Source organism: Capricornis sumatraensis, chromosome 9 (assembly GCF_032405125.1).
Source record: "Capricornis sumatraensis isolate serow.1 chromosome 9, serow.2, whole genome shotgun sequence".
Lineage (NCBI taxonomy): Eukaryota > Metazoa > Chordata > Mammalia > Artiodactyla > Bovidae > Capricornis > Capricornis sumatraensis.
In genome coordinates this window covers 79,464,719-79,485,472 of record NC_091077.1, presented here as the reverse complement: position 1 = coordinate 79,485,472, position 20,754 = coordinate 79,464,719, and the positions used below count along the sequence as shown (strand labels likewise).

Genomic DNA, 20,754 nt, shown 5'->3' with positions numbered 1-20,754 from the left:
GTATAGTGAGTACAGTGAGAGTATAGTGTGAGTATAGAGTCTAGTGAGAGTAGAGTGAGTACAGTGAGAGTCTAGTGAGAGTATAGTGTGTGAGTATACAGAGTATAGTGAGAGTATAGTGAGAGTATAGTGTGTGAGTATACAGAGTATAGTGAGTACAGTGAGAGTACAGTGAGAGTATAGTGAGTATAGAGTATAGTGAGTACAGTGAGAGTATAGTGTGAGTATAGAGTCTAGTGAGAGTAGAGTGAGTACAGTGAGAGTCTAGTGAGAGTAGTGTGAGTATAGTGAGTACAGTGAGAGTATAGTGTGAGTATAGTTGAGTATAGTGAGTACAGTGAGAGTATAGTGTGTGAGTATAGAGTATAGAGAGAGTATAGTGAATACAGTGAGTCTAGTGAGAGTATAGTGTGTGAGTATACAGAGTATAGTGAAAGTATAGTGAGTATAGTGGGAGTATAGTGAGTATAGTGGGTGTATAGTGAGAGTATAGTGTGTGAGTATACAGAGTATAGTGAGTACAGTGAGAGTACAGTGAGAGTATAGTGTGAGTATAGTGAGTATAGTGAGTACAGTGAGAGTACAGTGAGAGTATAGTGTGAGTATAGAGTATAGTGAGTATAGTGAGTACAGTGAGAGTATAGTGTGAGTACAGAGTCTAGTGAGAGTATAGTGAGTACAGTGAGAGTCTAGTGAGAGTATAGTGTGTGAGTATACAGAGTATAGTGAGAGTATAGTGAGTACAGTGAGAGTCTAGTGGGAGTATAGTGTGTGAGTATACAGAGTATAGTGTGAGTATAGTGGGAGTATAGTGTGTGAGTATACAGAGTATAGTGAGTACAGTGAGAGTATAGTGAGAGTATAGTGTGAGTATAGAGTCTAGTGAGAGTATAGTGAGTACAGTGAGAGTATAGTGTGAGTATAGTCTAGTGAGAGTATAGTGAGTACAGTGAGAGTATAGTGTGTGAGTATACAGAGTATAGTGAGTACAGTGAGAGTACAGTGAGAGTATAGTGTGAGTATAGTGTGAGTATAGAGTCTAGTGAGAGTCTAGTGAGTATAGTGAGAATATAGTGAGAGTATAGTGTGTGAGTATAGAGAGAATAGTGAGAGTACAGCATGTATGTGTGTGTGTGCTTAGTTGTTCGGTTGTGTCCAACTCTTTGCAACCCCACATACTGTAGCCTGCCAGGTTCTTCTGTCCTTGGGATTTTCCAGACAAGAATACTGGAGTGGGTTCCTGTTTCCTTCTCTAGGGGTATGGAGGGTAACTGGTATAAGCTTTCAGAAGGACAATTTGGCAATTCGTATAAAATCCTTAAGAGTTGCTTTCAGGAAAAGAATTAAGGGTGCACACAAAGACTAACCATGAGGACTGGTCTCCCAAAGTTTTACTGTAAGTCTTAAGGGCCTTTCATTGGGATATTTGGTGCCCCGCCATCCAGGAACACCAGAGGGCTGTAATTCCTGCTCCACAGAAGTTAGGATCTGACTTGCTTTTGGCCCACAGGTGATGGGCTTAAATGATATGTGACACTTGCAAGCAGAAGACTTTAGGGATTAGTGCATAATTCTCCCATCTTCTCTTTCCTTTGCAGTAGAGTACGAGGCATGTTCCTGACAGTGGAAGCTCCACAGTTCCCTGTCCTTGAGTGAGACTGATACTGAGCAAAGTCCAATGTCACCTGAAATGAACACGTGAAGTGGGGTTTCCCACCTCAGCACTTTCGCCTTTTGGAGCTGGTTGTTGTGGAGGGTTCTCCTGTGTGTGTTTAGCAGCATCTCTAGCTGCCACTACCTGCCTGGAGTAACCTCTTCTTAGGGCAAAACCAAAAATATTCCCAGACACTGTAAAATGTCTCTGGGGTGGGGGCGGGGGCGGGGGCGGTGGGCAGAACTGGCCCAGGTCTAGAGCCACTGATATAAACAAGAAATAGCCTCTGTGGTTTTAAACCATTCAGATTCTGAGTTGTTTTTTTTTTTAACTGCAACTGATTTGTTTTATTATAGCAAAAACTCTGTATAAATATTTAGCAAAAGGGGACTGTTTCCAATTATGGGTGTTTTTACTTTCCTTTTGTTGTTCTGTGCTGTAAAAATTTTTTTGTAATGAAAACAATTTGTCCTTTGATAAGAAGGAAAAAATGAGCCAATTAATTTTACTTTAAAAACCTATATTTACATAATTGCTTATTGATAGACAGTATTGGCTAGGGACATGCAGGATTTCTAAATACGATGAGACACTCGTGTACCATATTTTTATACTGCATTTCTATTTACAAAGTGTTTTCCCATCTTACCTTTGTGGGGGGAGGTGTAACTACGGTAAGATTGGGAGATGTAACTACAGCAACAGGTAGACAAGGAAATTGAGGCACAGAGAGATTAATATGCATGTCTGAGGACACCTGGTTAATACACAGCAGCACCTTCATCCTCAGCTTTCTTGCTAATTCCAGTACTTTCTCCTCTATGCCACGCTGCCTCTGCATTTCTATAGAAAGCCACTTTCAAAAAGTCAGCTGGGACAGACTCTGATTCTTTGGGAAATTTAAACAGGTAAAAAAGGATTCTCCTCTGTATTTAATATCCTTGGACAAGGATACTAAACCTTGTAGGCACTTGGTCAGAGCACGATCCTCAATAAAATTTAAGCAGAGCCATTCCGTGCAATGCAGCCGAGAGACTTTCACATTCCTCCCCCTCCCCACTTCTTTCTCTTTCTCTCTTTTCAGCTCAAATGAGTCACCTTGGCTAGTCTGCCAATCCCCATAGAACTTATGTTCCTTGATAGAATATGCCAATAGAAATGAGAAATTCTATAATGGTTTGAGATGTGAGTTAGTTGCCTATCCCTGCGCGGGGCTAAGTGCCGTCTCCTCCAGGAAATGTATCTCGTCAAATGGACATGAGTGCTCGTAATAACAGCGAATGAATGTGAAGATGCATGGGGAATCGGTTTCCCCCCTCTTTCCTTTTTTTTTTTTAAGAAGCTCCCCTGTATTGTAGCTGTCTCATGCATTTCCAAGCATCTGCACCACTGCTCGCTTACCTGACCCTCCAAGTCAAGCTCCACTCCCAGACTGGCAGCTGGACTGCAACCCTCGGTGCACATCAGCCCCTGCCTATTCATTTCTCTTCTCGAGAAATGGGATGGGGCTGTCCCTGGAGTGGAGCTATTTTGAGAGAACGATCACTAGAACAATCACCGGCTTGGCAGGAGATGGACGGCGTGGTGCAGCCACAAAAGGAGAGACACTGTCATGGAGGGTCTGAGTCCTCAATGTCAGAACAACGGGGAACCCGGGTAGAGCATGTTCCTGCCTGCTGTCCACTATCAGTCAGTTTCAGAGAGTTACTGACTTGACTTGCCATGATCGCTGGCTTTTCCATGATTCTGACTGCTCAGAGCTTGCAAGCGTAGGGGGACAGCAGTGCTTCAGAACAAGGTCGAAAGGCGACATTTCCACCCCCCTCCCCAGTAAATCTCCTGGTGTCCAAGGGGCTAAGAGGAAAGTTATGCTCAGCTGTGCCCAGAGGCATGTTCCTACTTACTTGAATAATGCCAACAAGCAGATTTCACTGCTGTCAATCTTTCATTATGCTCCTGTAGAAACAATGGAGTCTGAAGGTCAGGGAGACCCTCTAACACTTTGCATAACTTCCCAGACCGGCTCCCGGCTCCTGGCAGGAAGTTACAGAAATGCCTTGGGGACTCCTCTTAGCTGAATTCCTCTCTTTCTCTTAAGGGAATCTCTCTGAAGGACAGGTGTCAGTTTTGTATTAGGAGTTTTGCTTGGTTGCCTGCATGCTGCATGCTAAGTCACTTCAGTCATGTCTGACTCTGTGCCACGCTATAGACAGCAGCCAGACAGGCTCCTCCATCCACAGGATTCTCTAGGCAAGAACACTGGGGTGGGTTGCCATTTCCTTCTCTTAGGGGCTATGCTAACTCACCTCTGGATAATCAGTGCCTAGACCAATAAATATTTTTCTGGATGGATGGATGGAGGAGGACTTATTGATTACCACTTTACATATTGGTCCCTATAGCATGGGCCGTTATATAGTGTTAAAAACCTACACAGTCCTCCATGCTCAGAAAAGAAAGTCCTTTTAGTCCCTTATATCGATTGTTTCAGGCTGTAAAGATGGGACTGCAAATAAATTTCATCTTGAGAGCTAACACTGGTCAATTGGTGGTGGCTGCCTCGGGGGCTCTCTTGGAGGCATCTGTGCACGGAGTTTAGTGACGAGAAAGTGCAGTTGTCGATTACCAATGTCTGCTATGAGCTAAAGACAAAGAAATGGAGGCCTGCTTTGCATCTGCCAGTGGGTTTAAAGCTTTACATTCTTCCACTGGATTTTCTGGATGAATACCCCTCCAATACATGTTTTAAAAAGCTAGCTTTGACTGGATATAAAGGGTGGTTAAGGGTGTTTTCCTCTCCACTGGTGTATTTTCCTAATGGACTTCTGTATATACTTGCTGGATTTGAAAGCAAATAAGGCAGGAAACGCTACTTGCGTTTCCTTAGGATACACAAATCTTACTGGAAAAGCAAACCAAACTAGATGAGGGTTAATGTATCCCCAGTGGGATGCTTAAGAAAATTTCTACCAGGAGGGATGAGAAGAAAAATAATGAAATCCATAATATAATCCAATCTCTTCATTTCCAATGCAGGGAATAATCTCACTTCTGCAGTGTCAAGCACTTCCCAAGGAACTCAGTACGACAAGAACAGGGAAGCCACAGGAAAGTGTTTGCTGAATTCTGGTGAAAGTTACATCACTCCTGTCAAACACAGTGGGCTGTCTCCTAGGGATGCTTTAACAAATAACCCAAATCCCTGAACAAAAAGTACCCAATGATTAGCAAAGGTCTAGTCAGGATAAGCCAATTACATCAGGTAGGGAAGTAACCAATTTTTTTTTTTTTTTTTGGAGAAATAGTTCCCATAACATAAATTTCACCATTTACAATTTGGTAGTTTTTAGTATATTCACTGTGTTGTACAACCATCACTGCTATCTAATTTCAGAGCACTTACATCACCCAGAAAAGATAGCCCATAGCTATTAGCTGCTGCTGATGCTGCTAAATCGCTTCAGTCATGTCCAACTCTGTGTGACCCCATAGATGGCAGCCCACCAGGCTTCCCCGTCCCTGGGATTCTCCAGGCAAGAACACTGGAGTGGGTTGCCATTTCCTTCTCCAATGCATGAAAGTGAAAAGTGAAAGTGAAGTCGCTCAGTCGTATCCGACTCCTAGTGACCCCATGGACTGCAGCCTACCAGGCTCCTCCGTCCATAGGATTTTCCAGGCAAGAGTACTGGAGTGGGCTGCCATTTCCTTCTCCTTTCGTCTCTATGGATTTTCCAGACAACATAAATAGAGTCATATGGCAGTGATCAAAACCCAAGAAAGAGAAATGCAACAAGGCAAAATTGTTGTCTGGGGAGGCTTTACAAATAGCTGAGAAAAGAAGAGACGTGAAAGAGAAAAGGAAAGATATACCTATTTAAATGCAGAGTTCCAAGAACAGCAAGAAGTGATGAGAAAGATTTGTTAAGTGAACAGTGCAAAGAAATAAGGAAAATAATAGAATGAGAAAGACTAGAGATTTCTTTAAGAAAATTAGAGATACCGAGGGAACATTTCATGCAAAGATGGGCACAATAAAGGACAGAAATGGTATCGACCTAACAGCAGAAGATATTAAGAAGAGGTAGCAAGAATACACAGAACTGTACAAAAAAGCTCTTAATGATCCAGATAACCACAATAGTGTGGTCACTCAGCTAGAGTGTGAAGTCTAGTGGGCTTCAGGAAGCATCAATATGAACAAAGCTAGTGGAGGTGATGGAATTTCAGCTGAGCTAGTTCAAATCCTAAAAGATGAAGCTGTTAAAGTGTTGTACTCTACTGAGCAAGTTTGGAAAACTCAGCAGTGGCCAGAGGACTAGAAAAGGTTAGTTTTCATTTCAATCTCAAAGGACAGTGCCAAAGAATATTTAAATACTGCACAATTGTACTCATTTCACATGCTAACAAGATAGGGCTCAAAATCCTTCAAGCTAGGCTTCAACAGTATAAAAACCAAGAACTTCCAGATGTGCAAGCTGGATTCAGAAAAGGCAGAACCAGAGATCAAATTGCCAACATCCGCTGGATCACAGAAAAAGTAAGAGAATTCCAGAAAAACATCTACTTCTGCTTCACTGACTATAAGTCAATGAAACCTTTGACTGTGTGGATCATGACAAACTGTAGAAAATTCTTAAAGAGGTGGCAATAACAGACCACCTTACTTGCCTCCTGAGAAACCTGTATGCAGGTCAAGAAGTAACAGGTAGAACCAGACATGGAACAACGGGCTGGTTCAAAACTGTGAAAGGAGTATGTGAAGGGTGTATACTGTCACCCTGCTTATTTAATTTATATGCAGAGTACCTCATATGTACTAGGCTGGATGAAGCACAAGCTAGGATCATAGCTCTTCTCCCAAGGAGCAACCATCTTTTAATTTCATGGCTGCAGTCACCATCTGCAGTGATTTTGGAGCCCCCCAAAATAAAGTCTGTCATTGTTTTCATTGCTTCCCCATCTATTTCACTTTTATCAAGAGGCTCTTTAGTTCTTCGTTTTCTGCCATAAGGGTGGTGTCATCTCCATATCTGAGGTTATTGATATTTCTCCCAGCAGTCTTGATCCCAGCTTGTGCTTCATCCAGCCCAGTATCTGGCTTCTTTCACTTAACAAAACATTTTCAAGATTCATCCATGTAACAATATTTCATTCTTATTTTAAAAAAATTCATCCCCTTTTATGTTTTAATCATATCTCATGGAATGGAGAGATTATAGTTTGTTTCTCCATTTACCAACTGATAGACATTTGGGTTGTTTCCACTTATGAGCTATTATGAATAAATGCTGCTATGAACATTTATGTATGTTTTTAAATGAGAAAGTTTTTCAGTTCTCTGTAGGAATATATCTAGTAATGGAATTGCTGGGTCATACTGTAATTCTTTGCCTAACTTTTTGAAGAACTATTGAATTCCTTCCACAGTGGCTCTCCATTTTACATTCCCACAAATCACGTATGAAGGTTCCAATTTTTCCACATCTCCACCAACACTTGTTATTTTCTGTCCTTTCGTTATAGCTGCCTCAGTGGGTGTGCAGTGGTATTTTTTAAACTCATGGCTATATCAAGCATGGTCCTACCTGGGCATGAGACGGTGGAAGTCCTCTTCTTATGTAAACACCGAAGAGAGCATCCTTCCCAAGGGAGATGTTGAACTTTAAGAACTGGGGTTGACTGATGTGAATCTGCGATCTCCAAAACACGCCTGGTGGGACTTCTTGGGTCACCCGCCGACCAACTTCTGCTTCACCACTGTCTATGCTGCTGTTCTTCAAGGACCAGGGCACTGGAAAAGAGGAACTAACATCAAGTCGGTGACACGTGTACCCATTATTTGGCTCTACATTTCCGACTGATTACATGCTAGGATTTAAAAATACATATATATATATATATATAAAGATGAAACTCATGGCAAATTTCTCTTCAGGTCAGAGCTTAAACCATTTAGATTTTGGGGACTTCCCTGGTCACGTGGTGGTTAAGAATCTGCCTGCCAATGCAAGGGACACGGATTTGACACCTGGTCCAGGAGCATCCCACTCACTGTGGAGCCCTGCGCCTGCGCGCCGCAACTACTGCGCCCACGTGCTGCACCCACTGGAGCCTGTGTCCCCGAACCTGTTTTCTGCAACAAGAGAAGCCACCGCAGTGTAAAGCCCGAGCACCACAACTAGAGAGTGGCCCCTGCTGAAGATGACGACAGAAAGCCTGCGCACGACAGCAAAGAACAGGGCAGGCGAAAACCAAAACAAACCATTTCGGTTTTAAATAAGAAACACAGAAACGCATACCCCAGGGCATCCGAAACACTGGCACAATGCTTCCTGAACTTCTGTGAGTACTCTTTACTGATCAACTATTGTAAGAGTTACAGTCTGACAAGTACATGTAAAGCTTCCAGCAACCCAAATGTGACTGGGATGTTAAATCATCAGCAGGAGAGCGGAGAGTGATGTTAATTTGGCATGAAATGTAATTCGTGCAGCCTTTAATTATTCTTTCCAGCCACACACAAGTCCAATATACTCTGACAGTCTCATAAATTAAAAAGGAAAAAAAAAAAAAAAGAGAGACATCAGTGAATAAAAATCAGTCCAAAGTAAATAAAATAACTGAACAGAAAAGGCTGGCTTGCCCTCAGGCTGACCCAATACTGCCGCTAGCGGCTTCCCTGGTGGCTCAGAAGGTAAAGTGTCTGCCTGTAATGTGGGAGACCTGGTTTCAGTCCCTGGGTCAGGAAGATCCCCTGGAGAAGGAAATGGCAACCCACTTCAGTATGCTTGCCTGGAAAATTCCATGGATGGAGGAGCCTGGTGGGCTACAGTCCATGGTGTCACAAAGAGTTGGACACGACTGAGTGAGTTCACTTCTTCACTTCTTCCCTGCTCGAGGGAGGGGCTTAAGAATCGTGGAAACCACACCCCTCGCATGTTGACACTGGCGCATCTCTGTTGCATTATTTGAAATCACCTACATAGAAACCATTGGTTGCACATACTCAGCATCCTTCAGAACTTTAGTAATAGGAGTTTCAGAAAATAGAGGATTTCTTAATAACAACGAACCAGCCAGGGTCACCTGCACTTCAGAGGGTAGTTTGCTTTACAAATATAGAATTAAGAAAAAGCTGGGAGTTACTAGTTGTTGCCCAAGAAGAGCAAGTTAATTGATTTCCCAGAGCCTCATTAATCTCCTCTCTAAAATGGGAATAAAACCTTATAGGAAGCTGGTTTCAGATAGGCCATTTGTGATTCTTTCAAATGGATTCTAAACTTGAAATATAAAAGCACAATCTCCTATCTTCTTAAGATCTTCTAAACCAGCTGAAATCAAATACAGAAAGAAGTGAAGACATTTTGGGTTTTGAGGGTCTTTTCATTTTTCGATTGATCACTTTGGTGGCCTCGTGGATCTGAAAACTTCAGCCTGAAAGGCAAAGCAGGGGAAGCAGGCTCCCTCCTGCATTCTGTAATGCGTGGACTCCTCTGAATATATTCATCTGTATTTGGCCACAATCCATTGCAAAAGGTCTGGATGGTCAGGAGGGATCATGCAGTTGCAGAAGACTGGCCTGAAGGGTTAGTGACTTAGCCACCCCGCTCTGTTACTATCTGGCCACTGCAGTCAAGACAAGACTCGTAAATGACTCATAAATGACAGCTTCTCCATCTGGAAAATGGAGAGGTGACATTGTTGGATCCTGAAGGTTTTCTACATCTAAATTATAAAAGAGAAACCGCAGAGTGACCTGAGGGTGTAAAGTTATTTTTTTCCCCTTTATAAGTGGACCAAATACAAAGTAAACAGGGGCTTCAAATAAAGTAGGAGATATCTTGGTTTGGACCTTAAGAGGACACGCTTGACTTCTAGAATAGGGAATGGGCTTCCACAGGAAGTTGGGAAGCTTCCCTCACAAAACAGTTAGGAAGAAAAGAAACTAGTGAGTCCTGTGGTTCAGCTCTTTAGATGGGGACTCAATGACATGTTCCCCAAACATTTTCATGTGGCCTAACAGACTGTGGAGTCGGAGGGACCCTGCATCACATCCAAGAGCAGAGACTCTGGACTGAGACCGCCTTGGCTCAAATCCTAGCTTCGACACTTGCTAGGGGTATCCTTCTCTGGGCCTCAGTTCCCTCACCTGCACAATTGCGACATTATTACTATTTATTTCATAGGGTTGTTAAAAGAATTTAATGACTTAATCTATGCTCTTAGAGTACTTTTTGGCATGAAACAAGCACTAAATAAAAATTATCTAAGACTCAATAGTGGAGAAGGAAATGCCAACTCACTCCAGTATTCTTGCCTGGAAAACCCCATGGACTGTATGTAGCCTGTCGGGTCCTCTGTCCATGGGGTTGCAAGAGTTGGACCTGGTTTAGCAACTAAACTACCACCACCACCAAGACTCAATAGAGGGGTGTTTGTTTTGCTGACATAATAACATACCCAGGGGGAATCACTTTTTATCACCACTTGATCAGAAGCTATGATGATTATAAATTAGAAATACATTTGTACTTAAAAATGCTGCTTTTGACGGGCTTCCCTCCCCCAGTTAAGGCCTTTTGGAAGAAGGATACAATAAAAAGTATGCAGTAAGGAAGTGATGCAAAAAAAAAAAAACACCAAAAAACCTCTGGGGAAGAACAGTTTACAAACCTCTGTAAAGACCACATGGAAGCCCAGCAATCATTCATAGTTTGGCAACAAGTTAAAGAAATGCATTAAAAATGAAAGAATTTTAAAGAAATTATTCATCTTTACACTTAATAAAATGAACTTTCCCTCATGTCTGTTGGGCTTTCAGGGGTTGCTGGGTTAATGACAGGATATGAAAAGGAAGCTGGAAATAGGCACCCACGAGCCTGCTAATCTGCTGCTGAAACTTAAACGGATTTTGATAATATCAAACCAAGTGAGGATGCCAGAGATGGCAAAGGGAGCTGGTTTCCAAAGAGTGGCTGCAAGGGGCCTCAGGGGTTTGGTTCAGGGCTGAAAGCAGTGGGGTCTCCCTTTCATGCGACCCTGACTTCAGGACACTGATGTCAGTAACCGCTGCTCCCACCAGTGGCAACAGGCTGCTTTCTCAGTAGTCACCACCCACCCCTGGGGTCTAGATGCTCCCTCCCCATGCCCTATCCACTAAAGGCGGCAGGGTACCTGGTGCTAAAGGTTTTGCGGTCAGGCAGAATTGGGTTCAAATCCTGGCTCTGGTTCTTGCTTGCTGTGTGACCTCCACCAATCTGCTTAACCTCTCTGGGCCTTCACTGCCTTTTTGTTAAGATGGGAATGATAATAGTAACTATCTCATAGGGTGAGAGTAACAAATGAAAGTACACAAAGAAGGTGCTGAACAGACTAATAATAAAATAAATGCTAGTTACATTAATTAAATAAAAGAATGAAAAACTATAATGGAACTATAAGGGAAAACATCTGTCTTTCTTTTCAGAGTAAAGAATTTCCAAAAGGAAACAACGTGTATGTATGTGACATGCATGTATATATTTACACATTATGCACGTATCTATCTACCTACCTAGTCATCTATCCATCAAGAGAGAAGGGAGAGTCTAACTCTCTCTTAAGAGAACTATGGGAACAAGTTTAACATCGGGAGTCAGGCTCTGTTTCCATTATTGACTTTTGGTGGGACCTTCTAGGAGCCAGTGTGGCTATCTTTCTGATTAGATTACTTTATTGAGAAACCTGCTTTCTTGAGTTAACACTGAAATAAAGATCCTGTCAGCTTGACCTGCACACTGAAGCTCTTTTGTCCTTTACACCCTGCCTCCCACCAGATAAATAGGTTCCTTCTCTGTCTCCGTAGCATTTACACTTAACTCTCCTGCAGCACTGTTATTAGGTACTACGTTGATTTTGTTTGCCTTCCTAGTTGTCATTCAGTCTCTAAGTTGTGTCTGACTCTTTGCGACCCCAGGGACTGCAGCTTGCCAGGCTTCCCTGTCCTTCACTATCTCTTGGAGCTATCTTGAGCACTACCTCACTCAAACTCATGTCCATCGAGTTGGTGATGCTACCCAACCATCTCATCCTCCGTCACCCCCTTCTCCTTCTGCCTTCAATCTTTCCCAGCATCAGGATCTTTTCCAGTGAGTTGGCTCTTCGCATCAGGTGACCAAAGTATTGGAGCTTCAGCTTCAGCATCAGTCCTTCCAATGAATATTCAGGGTTGATTTCCTTTAGGATGGACTGGTTTGATCTCCTTGCTGTCCAAGGGTCTCTCAAGAGTCCTCTTAGCACCACAATTCGAAAGCACCGATTCTTCAGTGCTAAACCTTTTCTATGGTCCAACTCTCACATCTGTACATGACTACTGGAAAAACCACAGCTTTGACTAGATGGACCTTTGTCGGCAAAGTGATGTCTCTGCTTTTTAATGTGCTGTCTAGGTTGGCCTTCCTAAGTCTTCCTTATTAGACACTGTGCTCTCTGAGGTCAGGCAGAGCCGCAAATTCATCTCTGGGTTCTCAGCAGCTTGTACCTGGCAAGTCACGGGTAATCTATAAATGCCTGTTGAACTGAATCAAGTTTTATCTGCCCATCTGATGGGGTATTTTAACTTAATCCCTATGAATACTGAGTGAAATGAGAGCTTTAAGGAAGATTTACTTTGAAAGGTTGCATGGAAACTGATTTTTTTTAAAAATAAAATTCTCTTTTCAAAGCTCCATGGGGACATTTATCTAAACAAAACAGAAGTATCTAAACAAAACAGAAGTATCTAAACAAAATTTCTTTATGAATCCTTTTGAAAAATCATCAGTCAGATTTTAATTTATCTTTTATATAAAATCTTATAAACAAAACAATGAGCCAGGGCAGCTGGAGTCTAGTGGGTAAGTTCTTAGACTAACAACCCAAAGTCGAGAGTCCTCATCCTGATGCTCTGTGACTCTGAATCATTTGTGGAAGGAACAGGGGTGTAAAGGAATTATTTTGTTGACCTCCCATCCTTGCTATTAAGAAGGTGGCTAGTTCTAGGCAGGTTAGCTCTCAGGTCTCATTGTTCTTGTTTACATAAGAGTGGTATGACCCCAAAATATCTTAAAGTGCATTCCACCCTAGCCTGCTGTGGTCTACAGACTGAGCCAGGAGGGTTGTCTCTTGTTTTGTGCTACAAAGGTGCGTGTGTGGTGTCTGCAGGGGAGGGGTTATCAGAAAGTGAAGGTTACATCCCTTTTAACAAACTAGTGATTGCTTTCAAAGTAAGCTTCTCAGATGCGAAACTGAAGTATGCTTTTGCAAACAGGGGTTTTCACTTTTTCCCCATCAGTTCAGTTCAGTTGCTCAGTCGTGTCCAACTCTTTGTGACCCCATGGACTGTAGCATGCCAGGCTTCCCTGTTCATCACCAACTCCCAGAGCTTACTCAAACTCATGTTGATTGAGTTGGTGGTGCCATCCAACCAACTCATCCTCTTTCGTCCCCTTTTTCTCCTGTCTTCAATCTTTCCCAGCATCAGGGTCTTTTCCAATGAATCAGTTCTTTGCATCAGGTGGCCAAAGTATTGGAGTTTCAGCTCCAACATTAGTCCTTCCAATGAATATTCAGGACTGATCTCCTTTAGGATGGACTAGTTGGATCTCCTTGCAGTCCAAGGGACTCTCAAGAGTCTTCAACACCACAGTTCCAAAGCATCAATTCTTCGATGCTCAGCTTTCTTTATAGTCCAACTCTGACATCCATACATGACTACTGGAAAAACCATAGCTTTGACTAGACGGACCTTTGTTGGCAAAGTAATGTCTCTGCTTTTTAATATGCTGCCTAGGTTGGATAGCTCAGTTGGTAAAGAATCTGCCTGCAATGTGGGAGACCCAGATCGATTCCTGGGTTGGGAAGACCCCCTGGAAAAGGGATAGGCTACCCACTCCAGTATTCTTGGGCTTCGCTTATGGCTCAGCTGGTAAAGAATCCACCTGCAACGTGGAAGACCTGGGTTGGGAAGATTCCCTGGAGAAGGGAAAGGCTACCCACTCTAGTATTCTGGCCTAGAGAATTCCATGATGAGTCCACGGGGTCACAAAGAGTCGGACACGATGGAGCAACTTTTGCTTTCACTTTCTAGGTTGGTCATAACTTTTCTTCCAAGGAGTAAGCGTCTTTTAATTTCATGGCTGCAGTCACCATCTGCAGTGACTTTGGAGACCCCCAAAATAAAGTCTGTCACTGTTCCCATTGTTTTCTCATCTATTTGCCATGAAGTGATGGGACCAGATGCCACGATCTTAGTTTTAATATATATATTTCCCCATATATATTTATATAAATATATATGTTTTTTGTTGTTGTTGTTTAGTTGCTCGCTCATGTCCGACTCTTTGCGACCCCATGGAGTATAGCCCGCCAGTCCCCTCTGTCCATGGGATTTTCCAGGCAAGAATACTGGAATGGGGTGCCATTTCCTTCTCCAGGGGCTCTTTCCAACCCACGGATCACACCCGGGTCTCCTAAGTGTCTTCTGCATTGCAGGCATATTCTTTTACCACTGAGCCATTGGGGGAAGTCCAAATTTTTCATTTTGAAATAATTTCAGATTTACAGAAAAATTTCAAAAGTTGGTACAAAGATCCTTGCATCTCCTTCACCCAGACTCCAAAAATATTATACACACTCGTGCTTTCTCTATATATAAATATGTTTTTTTTTTTTTACTGAAACATTCAGAGTTAAGTTGTAAACAGGTTACTCCTCTAAATATCTCCATGTGTTTCTCCTAAAAACAAGGGCATTCTTTTTCAGAACCATAGTGCAGTTATCAAAAATAGAAAAATAACACTGATACAATTAAACACATATATTTATAGATCTTATTCAAATTTGCCAATTGTTACACCAAATAGTCTTTATAACCAATGGAAAAAAAAAGACTCTACATACTTAAAAGAATCTTTAAAATGAATGCACATAACTTGGGTAATTTTAAAAATAATAAAAAAGAAGAAAAATACACCAATACTGCCACTCGAGATAAAAAGGAAAGATGGCTTTTGTATACTATTGCCGATGTGAGGAACCATCCCAGTGACTCCATCCCTGAGGGTCAAATCCCTGGTCTGCTGTCTGGAAAGTCTGTGCTAGCCTCTGAGGTCAAAGGGGCCAGCAGCCCGAACCAGGCTCCCAGTCCCACAAACAAGGATCTGAACCTGGGCTCCTGGAGCCGTGCCAGCTGTTCCAGGATCAGAAGTATGGCTAATCCCTACGAGGATGCCACTGAGAGACACTCAACAAGGAAACAACATAATTACCGTTTCCAGCCTTACCTCCAGAGAAATGGTGGCTCAGATGGTAAACATGCTGCCTGCAATGCTGGACACTTGGGTTTGATCCCTGGGTCAGAAAGATCCCCTGGAGAATGAAATGGCAACCCACTCCAATGTTCTTGCCTAAAGAATCCCATGGACAGAGGAGCCTGGCAGGCTACAGTCCATGGGATTGCAAAGTCGGACACTACTGAGCAACGAACACCTTCTTTACCTCCAAGATGGGTGTCCATGTACTGAGAAGTTCTAAGCTATCAGGGGGCAATGTTACATGTGGAGCTGGTCAGCCCTGGGTTTGAATCCCAGCTCTGACAACTACTAGCTGCATGCCTTTGGGCTGACCCCTCCCCTTCTCCAAGTCTGTCTACTCATCTGAGGTTGTATAATGGCGTTGCTTCTGAGGATTTATCAGAGTAACGTAGGTAGGACCTGACTTTTAGGTGCTTCTATATCTTTCTATCTGTTGCGCTACCTTAAAACATCTGTAACTATTTATCACAGATCTGGAGGATAAATGTGTAGTGGTCTAATTTATGATATCAGCTGCATAGTGTTAGGCACTATTTTGTTTTAAACCAGTGTATAGTTTCCAGTAGTCGTATACAGATGTGAGAGTTGAACCATAAAGAAGGCTGAGCACCGAAGAATTGATGTTTTTGAATTGTGGTGCTAGAGAAGATTCTTGAGAGTCCTGTGGACTGCAAGGAGATCCAACCAGTCAATCTTCAAGGAGATCAACCCTGAGCATTCATTGGAAGGACTGATGCTGAAGCTCCAATATTTTAGCCACCTGATGCAAAAAGCTGACTCACTGGAAAAGACCCTGATACTGGGAAGAATTGAGGGCAAGAGGAGAATGGCGCAACAGAGGATGAGATGGTTGGATGCTATCGCTGACTCAATGGACCTGAGTCTGAACAAACTCTGGGAGATGGCGGACAGGGAGGCCTGGCATGCTATAGTCCATGGGGTCACAAAGAGTCACACATGACTTAGCGACTGAACAACAGCAGCAGTAGTTGCTTTACAATGTTGTACAATGAAGTGACTCAGCTATATGTATACATATATCCCCTTCCTCTGGCCCACCGCCAACCTGCTCCATTCCACCCCTCTCGTTCATCACAGAGCACAGAGCTGAGCTCCCTGTGCTATTCAGCAGCTATTTTACACACGGCTGTGTATACATGTCAATGCTCCTCTCTCAGTTCATCCCATCCTCTCTTCCCCCTGCTGTGTCCACAAGCCTGTTCTTAGTATCTGCATCTTCATTTCTGCTCTGCAAATAGGGTCATCTGTACCATTTTTCTAGATTCCACATTTATGCATTAATACACAATATTGGTTTTTCTCTTTCTGACTGACTTCACTTTGTATGACAGACTCTAGATCCATTCACACCTCTGCAAGTGACCCAATATCACTTGCAGATAATGGTTGAATAATATCCCATTGTATATATGCACCACATCGAAAGAGGGCCTAGGGCTGGGACTGGGCCATAATGAGAAAGGCACTTTTCAGAGCAGCTGAAATCAATATACAATGAGTGGTCAATATGTCTGCAGACCTGGGGGAAACTTATGGCATAAATTAAAGTGGGATGGCCGGAAAAAGCAATGTCTATTAATCCCAAACTACAGGTGTTGATGGAGACTCTAGCTGCTTAGGTGGACAACTGAAAAGCAGTCGTATCTTTATTTAACAATGATTCTTGAAGGTACCAAGTAATGTCAGGTGGGTCATTCACTCATGTATTCATGCAACAACTATCAGGCATCAACTGCAGCGCTAGGTAATCTCTGGTCAACATTAAAGTTGGGGTGTCTGTCATTCCTATTATCTAGGCAGCCTGAAATCAGGGTCCCATGGACAGCATCAAGCACAGGGGAATTGAACACCATTCTGTAATCATTCTGTGAGAGTCCACCACCATCCTTGGGCTCCTGGTAAGGACCGAGGGTGGGGTCCTGGCAAACACCATGCAGTCCAGCCTGCGACTGCCAGAGCTGCAGCTTCCATGACCAGCTTTTCTTCCTATCTACGAGCTGCCCACTGAAAAGCGGAGATGACGATCATTTTGCCCTACAAAGCAGATGCTTAAGACACATTGGTTCTGGCTGGTTCACCTCCAGCTTAAAGATGAGATTTCTGGGATTTGAGAGGCAACACTCTAATGATCAATTTCACAGGACAGTCTACCTCTGTAACTTCCACGGAAGATTGCTCATAGAAATGTGAAGCGACTGCCTACTTCAGACACATGCACCTAAAATTCCAGCCAGTTAAATAAGACTGATGTTGAGCAAAACGACAGCCGTCCGTAGCCCCATTAGAAGCTAATCATTTCAGAAAATGTTGCCGTAATTCATTTATGGAAACAGCGAGACTATTCCCCAAACAAGTGATAAAGGGAATGGACTCACAGTCATACCAGGAAAATGAAGCCTCATATTAACACTTCCTAAACTTGAACTGAACTCTGGAGGCACCTTGGCATAAATCTGCCTTGCAGATTATTCTGCCTCACATATTTTTATCTATCGCAAATAAAGTGGAATTCAGAATATTGCTTCAGTCATTACACCTCGTTTCCATTTATTTGGGAAGCAGGACAACCATCTGCAGGTTCTGTTTAACCAAGAGATGGGTGAAAAGATCCACCTAAGGACATTAGAGTCACCAGCTTGTCTGAGTCAGCAGCAGCCTGGAAGCCTGCCCGCTGCTCTTGGCTGGCTAATCCTTGGGAACAGACTTCCATCCTGAGCGTCCACTACTCCCGTGATAGTTTTTAGAACATCACACAGCAACAGTGATTTTTATAAAATCCTTCAGCATGAGGAACTACACGTGGCTTTTGCATCTTTCGAAACCTCAATCTTAGACAACAACGGCCAACTCTCTGCCACTCAGGGTGTTAACAGATATTTATACATCTAATTGTTCAGATGAATATGCTTCTGTATTAATATGTAGTTCAGTCCATCAGTATTACTTATAGTGGCTAAAATTGATGGATTGGTTACAACTCACCATGGAATCTTCCAGTTCCTTTATGGTTTATTTTATTTTATTTTATTTAGACCAGAGGACCACAGAAGTAAAGTGACTTGCTCAGGGTCACACAGGTCTTAAGTGCTGGCTGGAGCTTGGATCAGAAACCATGTCTGACCGATTCTGCAACCCACATATGTAACCACTATGCTGAATGCATTTTGGACCCCGGGCTAAGTATAAGAGACACAAAAAGACATGTACCAAGCAGAAATCAAGCTCTGGGTGTGCAGGTCTCTCTGAAAGAGAAATGTGCCCATGAAATTTCAGGGCAAATGCAGCAGGGAGGGAAACTGGATCTCCTTATTAATACCTATGTCAAGGCATGATGGGCTTCCCAGGTGGTGTTGGTGGTAAAGAACCCACCCGCCAATGCAGGAGACATAAAAGATGATGGTTCGATCCCTGGGTCGGGAAGATCCCCTGGAGAAGGGCATGGCAACCCACTCCAGTGTTCTTGCCTGGAGAATCCTATGGACAGAGGAGCCAGGCAGGTTAGAGTCCATGGGGTCACACAGAGTCGGACACGACTGAAGCGACTTAGCACACACGCATGCATGATGATGCTATGTACAACAGGGAGTATGCAACTTGGAACAGGGTGTAGGTGGCAGTCAGAAGCTGAAATCCAGCAGTTTGATGCACTAAGTGGTACCCTTCTGTAACAATGGCAGAATGGCATGGCCTCCAAAATGAAGGGAGTTGTTGCATTGCTGTGTAGGCTGTGGGTATTATATCTGCCAGTAGAGGTGCAGTTCTGTAATGACTGTCTCAAACATAATGACCCCTTGCCCTTCTGGGAACTTCACCGACTTTGAAAAAGCTCCATGTCGGGAAGTGATCATTTTGGAACCCTGGGCTGTGTTCATTGAGAGGCTGACGAGAGCCAGAGGAAGAATTAGCAACCTCCCTGCTAATCTGGCTCCTAGTACCATACATTAAGCCAACTAGTAAAAATCATTATGAAGTTTTTGCTGAAAGGGCAAGTGTAGAAAAACATGTTTCTAAACAGAATAACAGTCTTTGCCATTTTTTTCCAACTTGCATACCATCTGGAAATTCTGATTTTTTTTTTTCAAAGGGTAGGAAAGAAATGTGCTCCAGGCACAAATAAATGTTTACAGCTGAGTTATAAACCGAGAATGGTGGGGCTTAAAACAGACAGGCTGGCAGTGATGGAACTCAAGCTGCAGTGAGACAAATAACGCGCTGAGGAGCTGGCCAGCTTGTGTTTGCATGTTGGTCCTTTGGAACGGGAAGTCCTGCTTCCTACTGACCTCATCAAGCATCTAGTTAAGAAGTCCTCATTATGGTTTGTCCCAATTCTTAGAAGATAAAGAAGAAAGATAAAGTGGCAGGATTGTCTACCTTGACATTCTGAAGCCAGCCTTTGCCTTTGGGAAATACAGCACCTCATAAGAAGTTGGCAGTCCATGGAGGCTTGTTAAATGGACTGACTGGGAGACATGATGATGATGTCAGGCACAACAACAAATATTCATGGATCTCTTATTAGCGTCTGACATCATATACCGTGTTGTATAAGTGACATCTCATTTATGCTGGACAGCAAGCTTATGAGGGGGTACCTTTCCACAGATGATGGCCCAAGAGGCCGAGGGAGGGCAAATGACCTGTTTGCATTCACACAGCTGCCAAGTGATGGAGCTGGTGTTTGTATCCCGTGAGACCAACCCCAGAGCCCTATATTAGAGCATCTGTCAATGCAAAGTCACCAAGACTATATTAAACCCAACTCTCGGTCAAGAAGGAAAAACTGATATATTGGTGTTTGGTCTTTCTCCCTAATCTCTTACAGTTCTTAGTTACAGGCAAGTCCAAGGAAAGTAGAAATGGGTTTGTACATGATCAAGAGCAGTCACCAACATTTTCTGTAGGGGCCAGATAGTAAATATTTTAGGTTTTTCAGGCCATCTAAGTTTAGCGGCATCTACTTTAACTCCACTGCTCCAGAGCAAAAGCAGCCAGGGACAATGAATAACATGGCTGGATTCCAATAAAGCTTTACTTGAAAAAACAGATTGCTGGCCAGATGGGGTCCATGAGATACAGTTTGCTGACCCCGGATCTAGAGGATGCCCTGAATGTAAAATGGGTGATAGGTTTTGAGAATGGTCCATGGAATTCTATTTGGGAGTTTATTCTTTCTTAAGATCAGTGCACAAATTGGCTACATATGATGTGCCCTTTAAAACTTCTTGTACACTTTGCCTCTGGGCCTGGCCAATCAAACTGGATTCCCTTATGCTATCTGACCAGGTCAGAACACTGTATTGAATCTTTGTTCTCCAGGCTTATCTCATCCCAGATCTATAGAAAAAGTGCTCCGTGCTCTTGTAATGAAGATGTATGAGTTCATTCCTTTTAACATAGAAATACACTCGAGATGGTGAGTGATTCTGGCAGTCTGTGGGCTCCCTTTCCTTGATGTGAAATCCAACACCCAAATCAACCACATTAAGGTTTAATTGAAAGAGAGAATGGAGAAAAAAAAAAAAAAGAACCATGAACAACAACAAATGGAAAAGGGGAGACAAAGCCCAAAGAACATATACTCTCCCAACTAATTAATCAAGTGCTTTGCTTCCACTAACATATCCGACTGTGTAGGCTGCCCTGTCTATTAGACTCCTTGCCAAATTTGAGCAATGTAAACACTCCTGAAGACCAGGTAATGAAATCTCTATCAATGTGCCACCTTAGATGGGACTCACATGCCTGTGT

General features: G+C 43.0%; 1 protein-coding gene across 9 annotated transcripts in view; it reads right to left on the bottom strand.

Moving 5' to 3' along the window:
- TENM2 (teneurin transmembrane protein 2) overlaps positions 1-20,754 on the bottom strand; it is a 1,060,439-nt gene that overhangs the window by 221,919 nt on the left and 817,766 nt on the right. For 6 of the 9 annotated variants that reach the window (XM_068980690.1, XM_068980691.1, XM_068980692.1 and 3 more), the window contains one exon: positions 7,240-7,445. In XM_068980690.1, the coding sequence (XP_068836791.1) occupies positions 7,240-7,445 (206 nt within the window). Of the gene's footprint in view, positions 1-7,239; positions 7,446-8,529; positions 8,545-20,754 lie in introns of all 9 variants that reach the window. The other 3 variants (XM_068980695.1, XM_068980696.1, XM_068980697.1) reach the window with 1 other exon arrangement.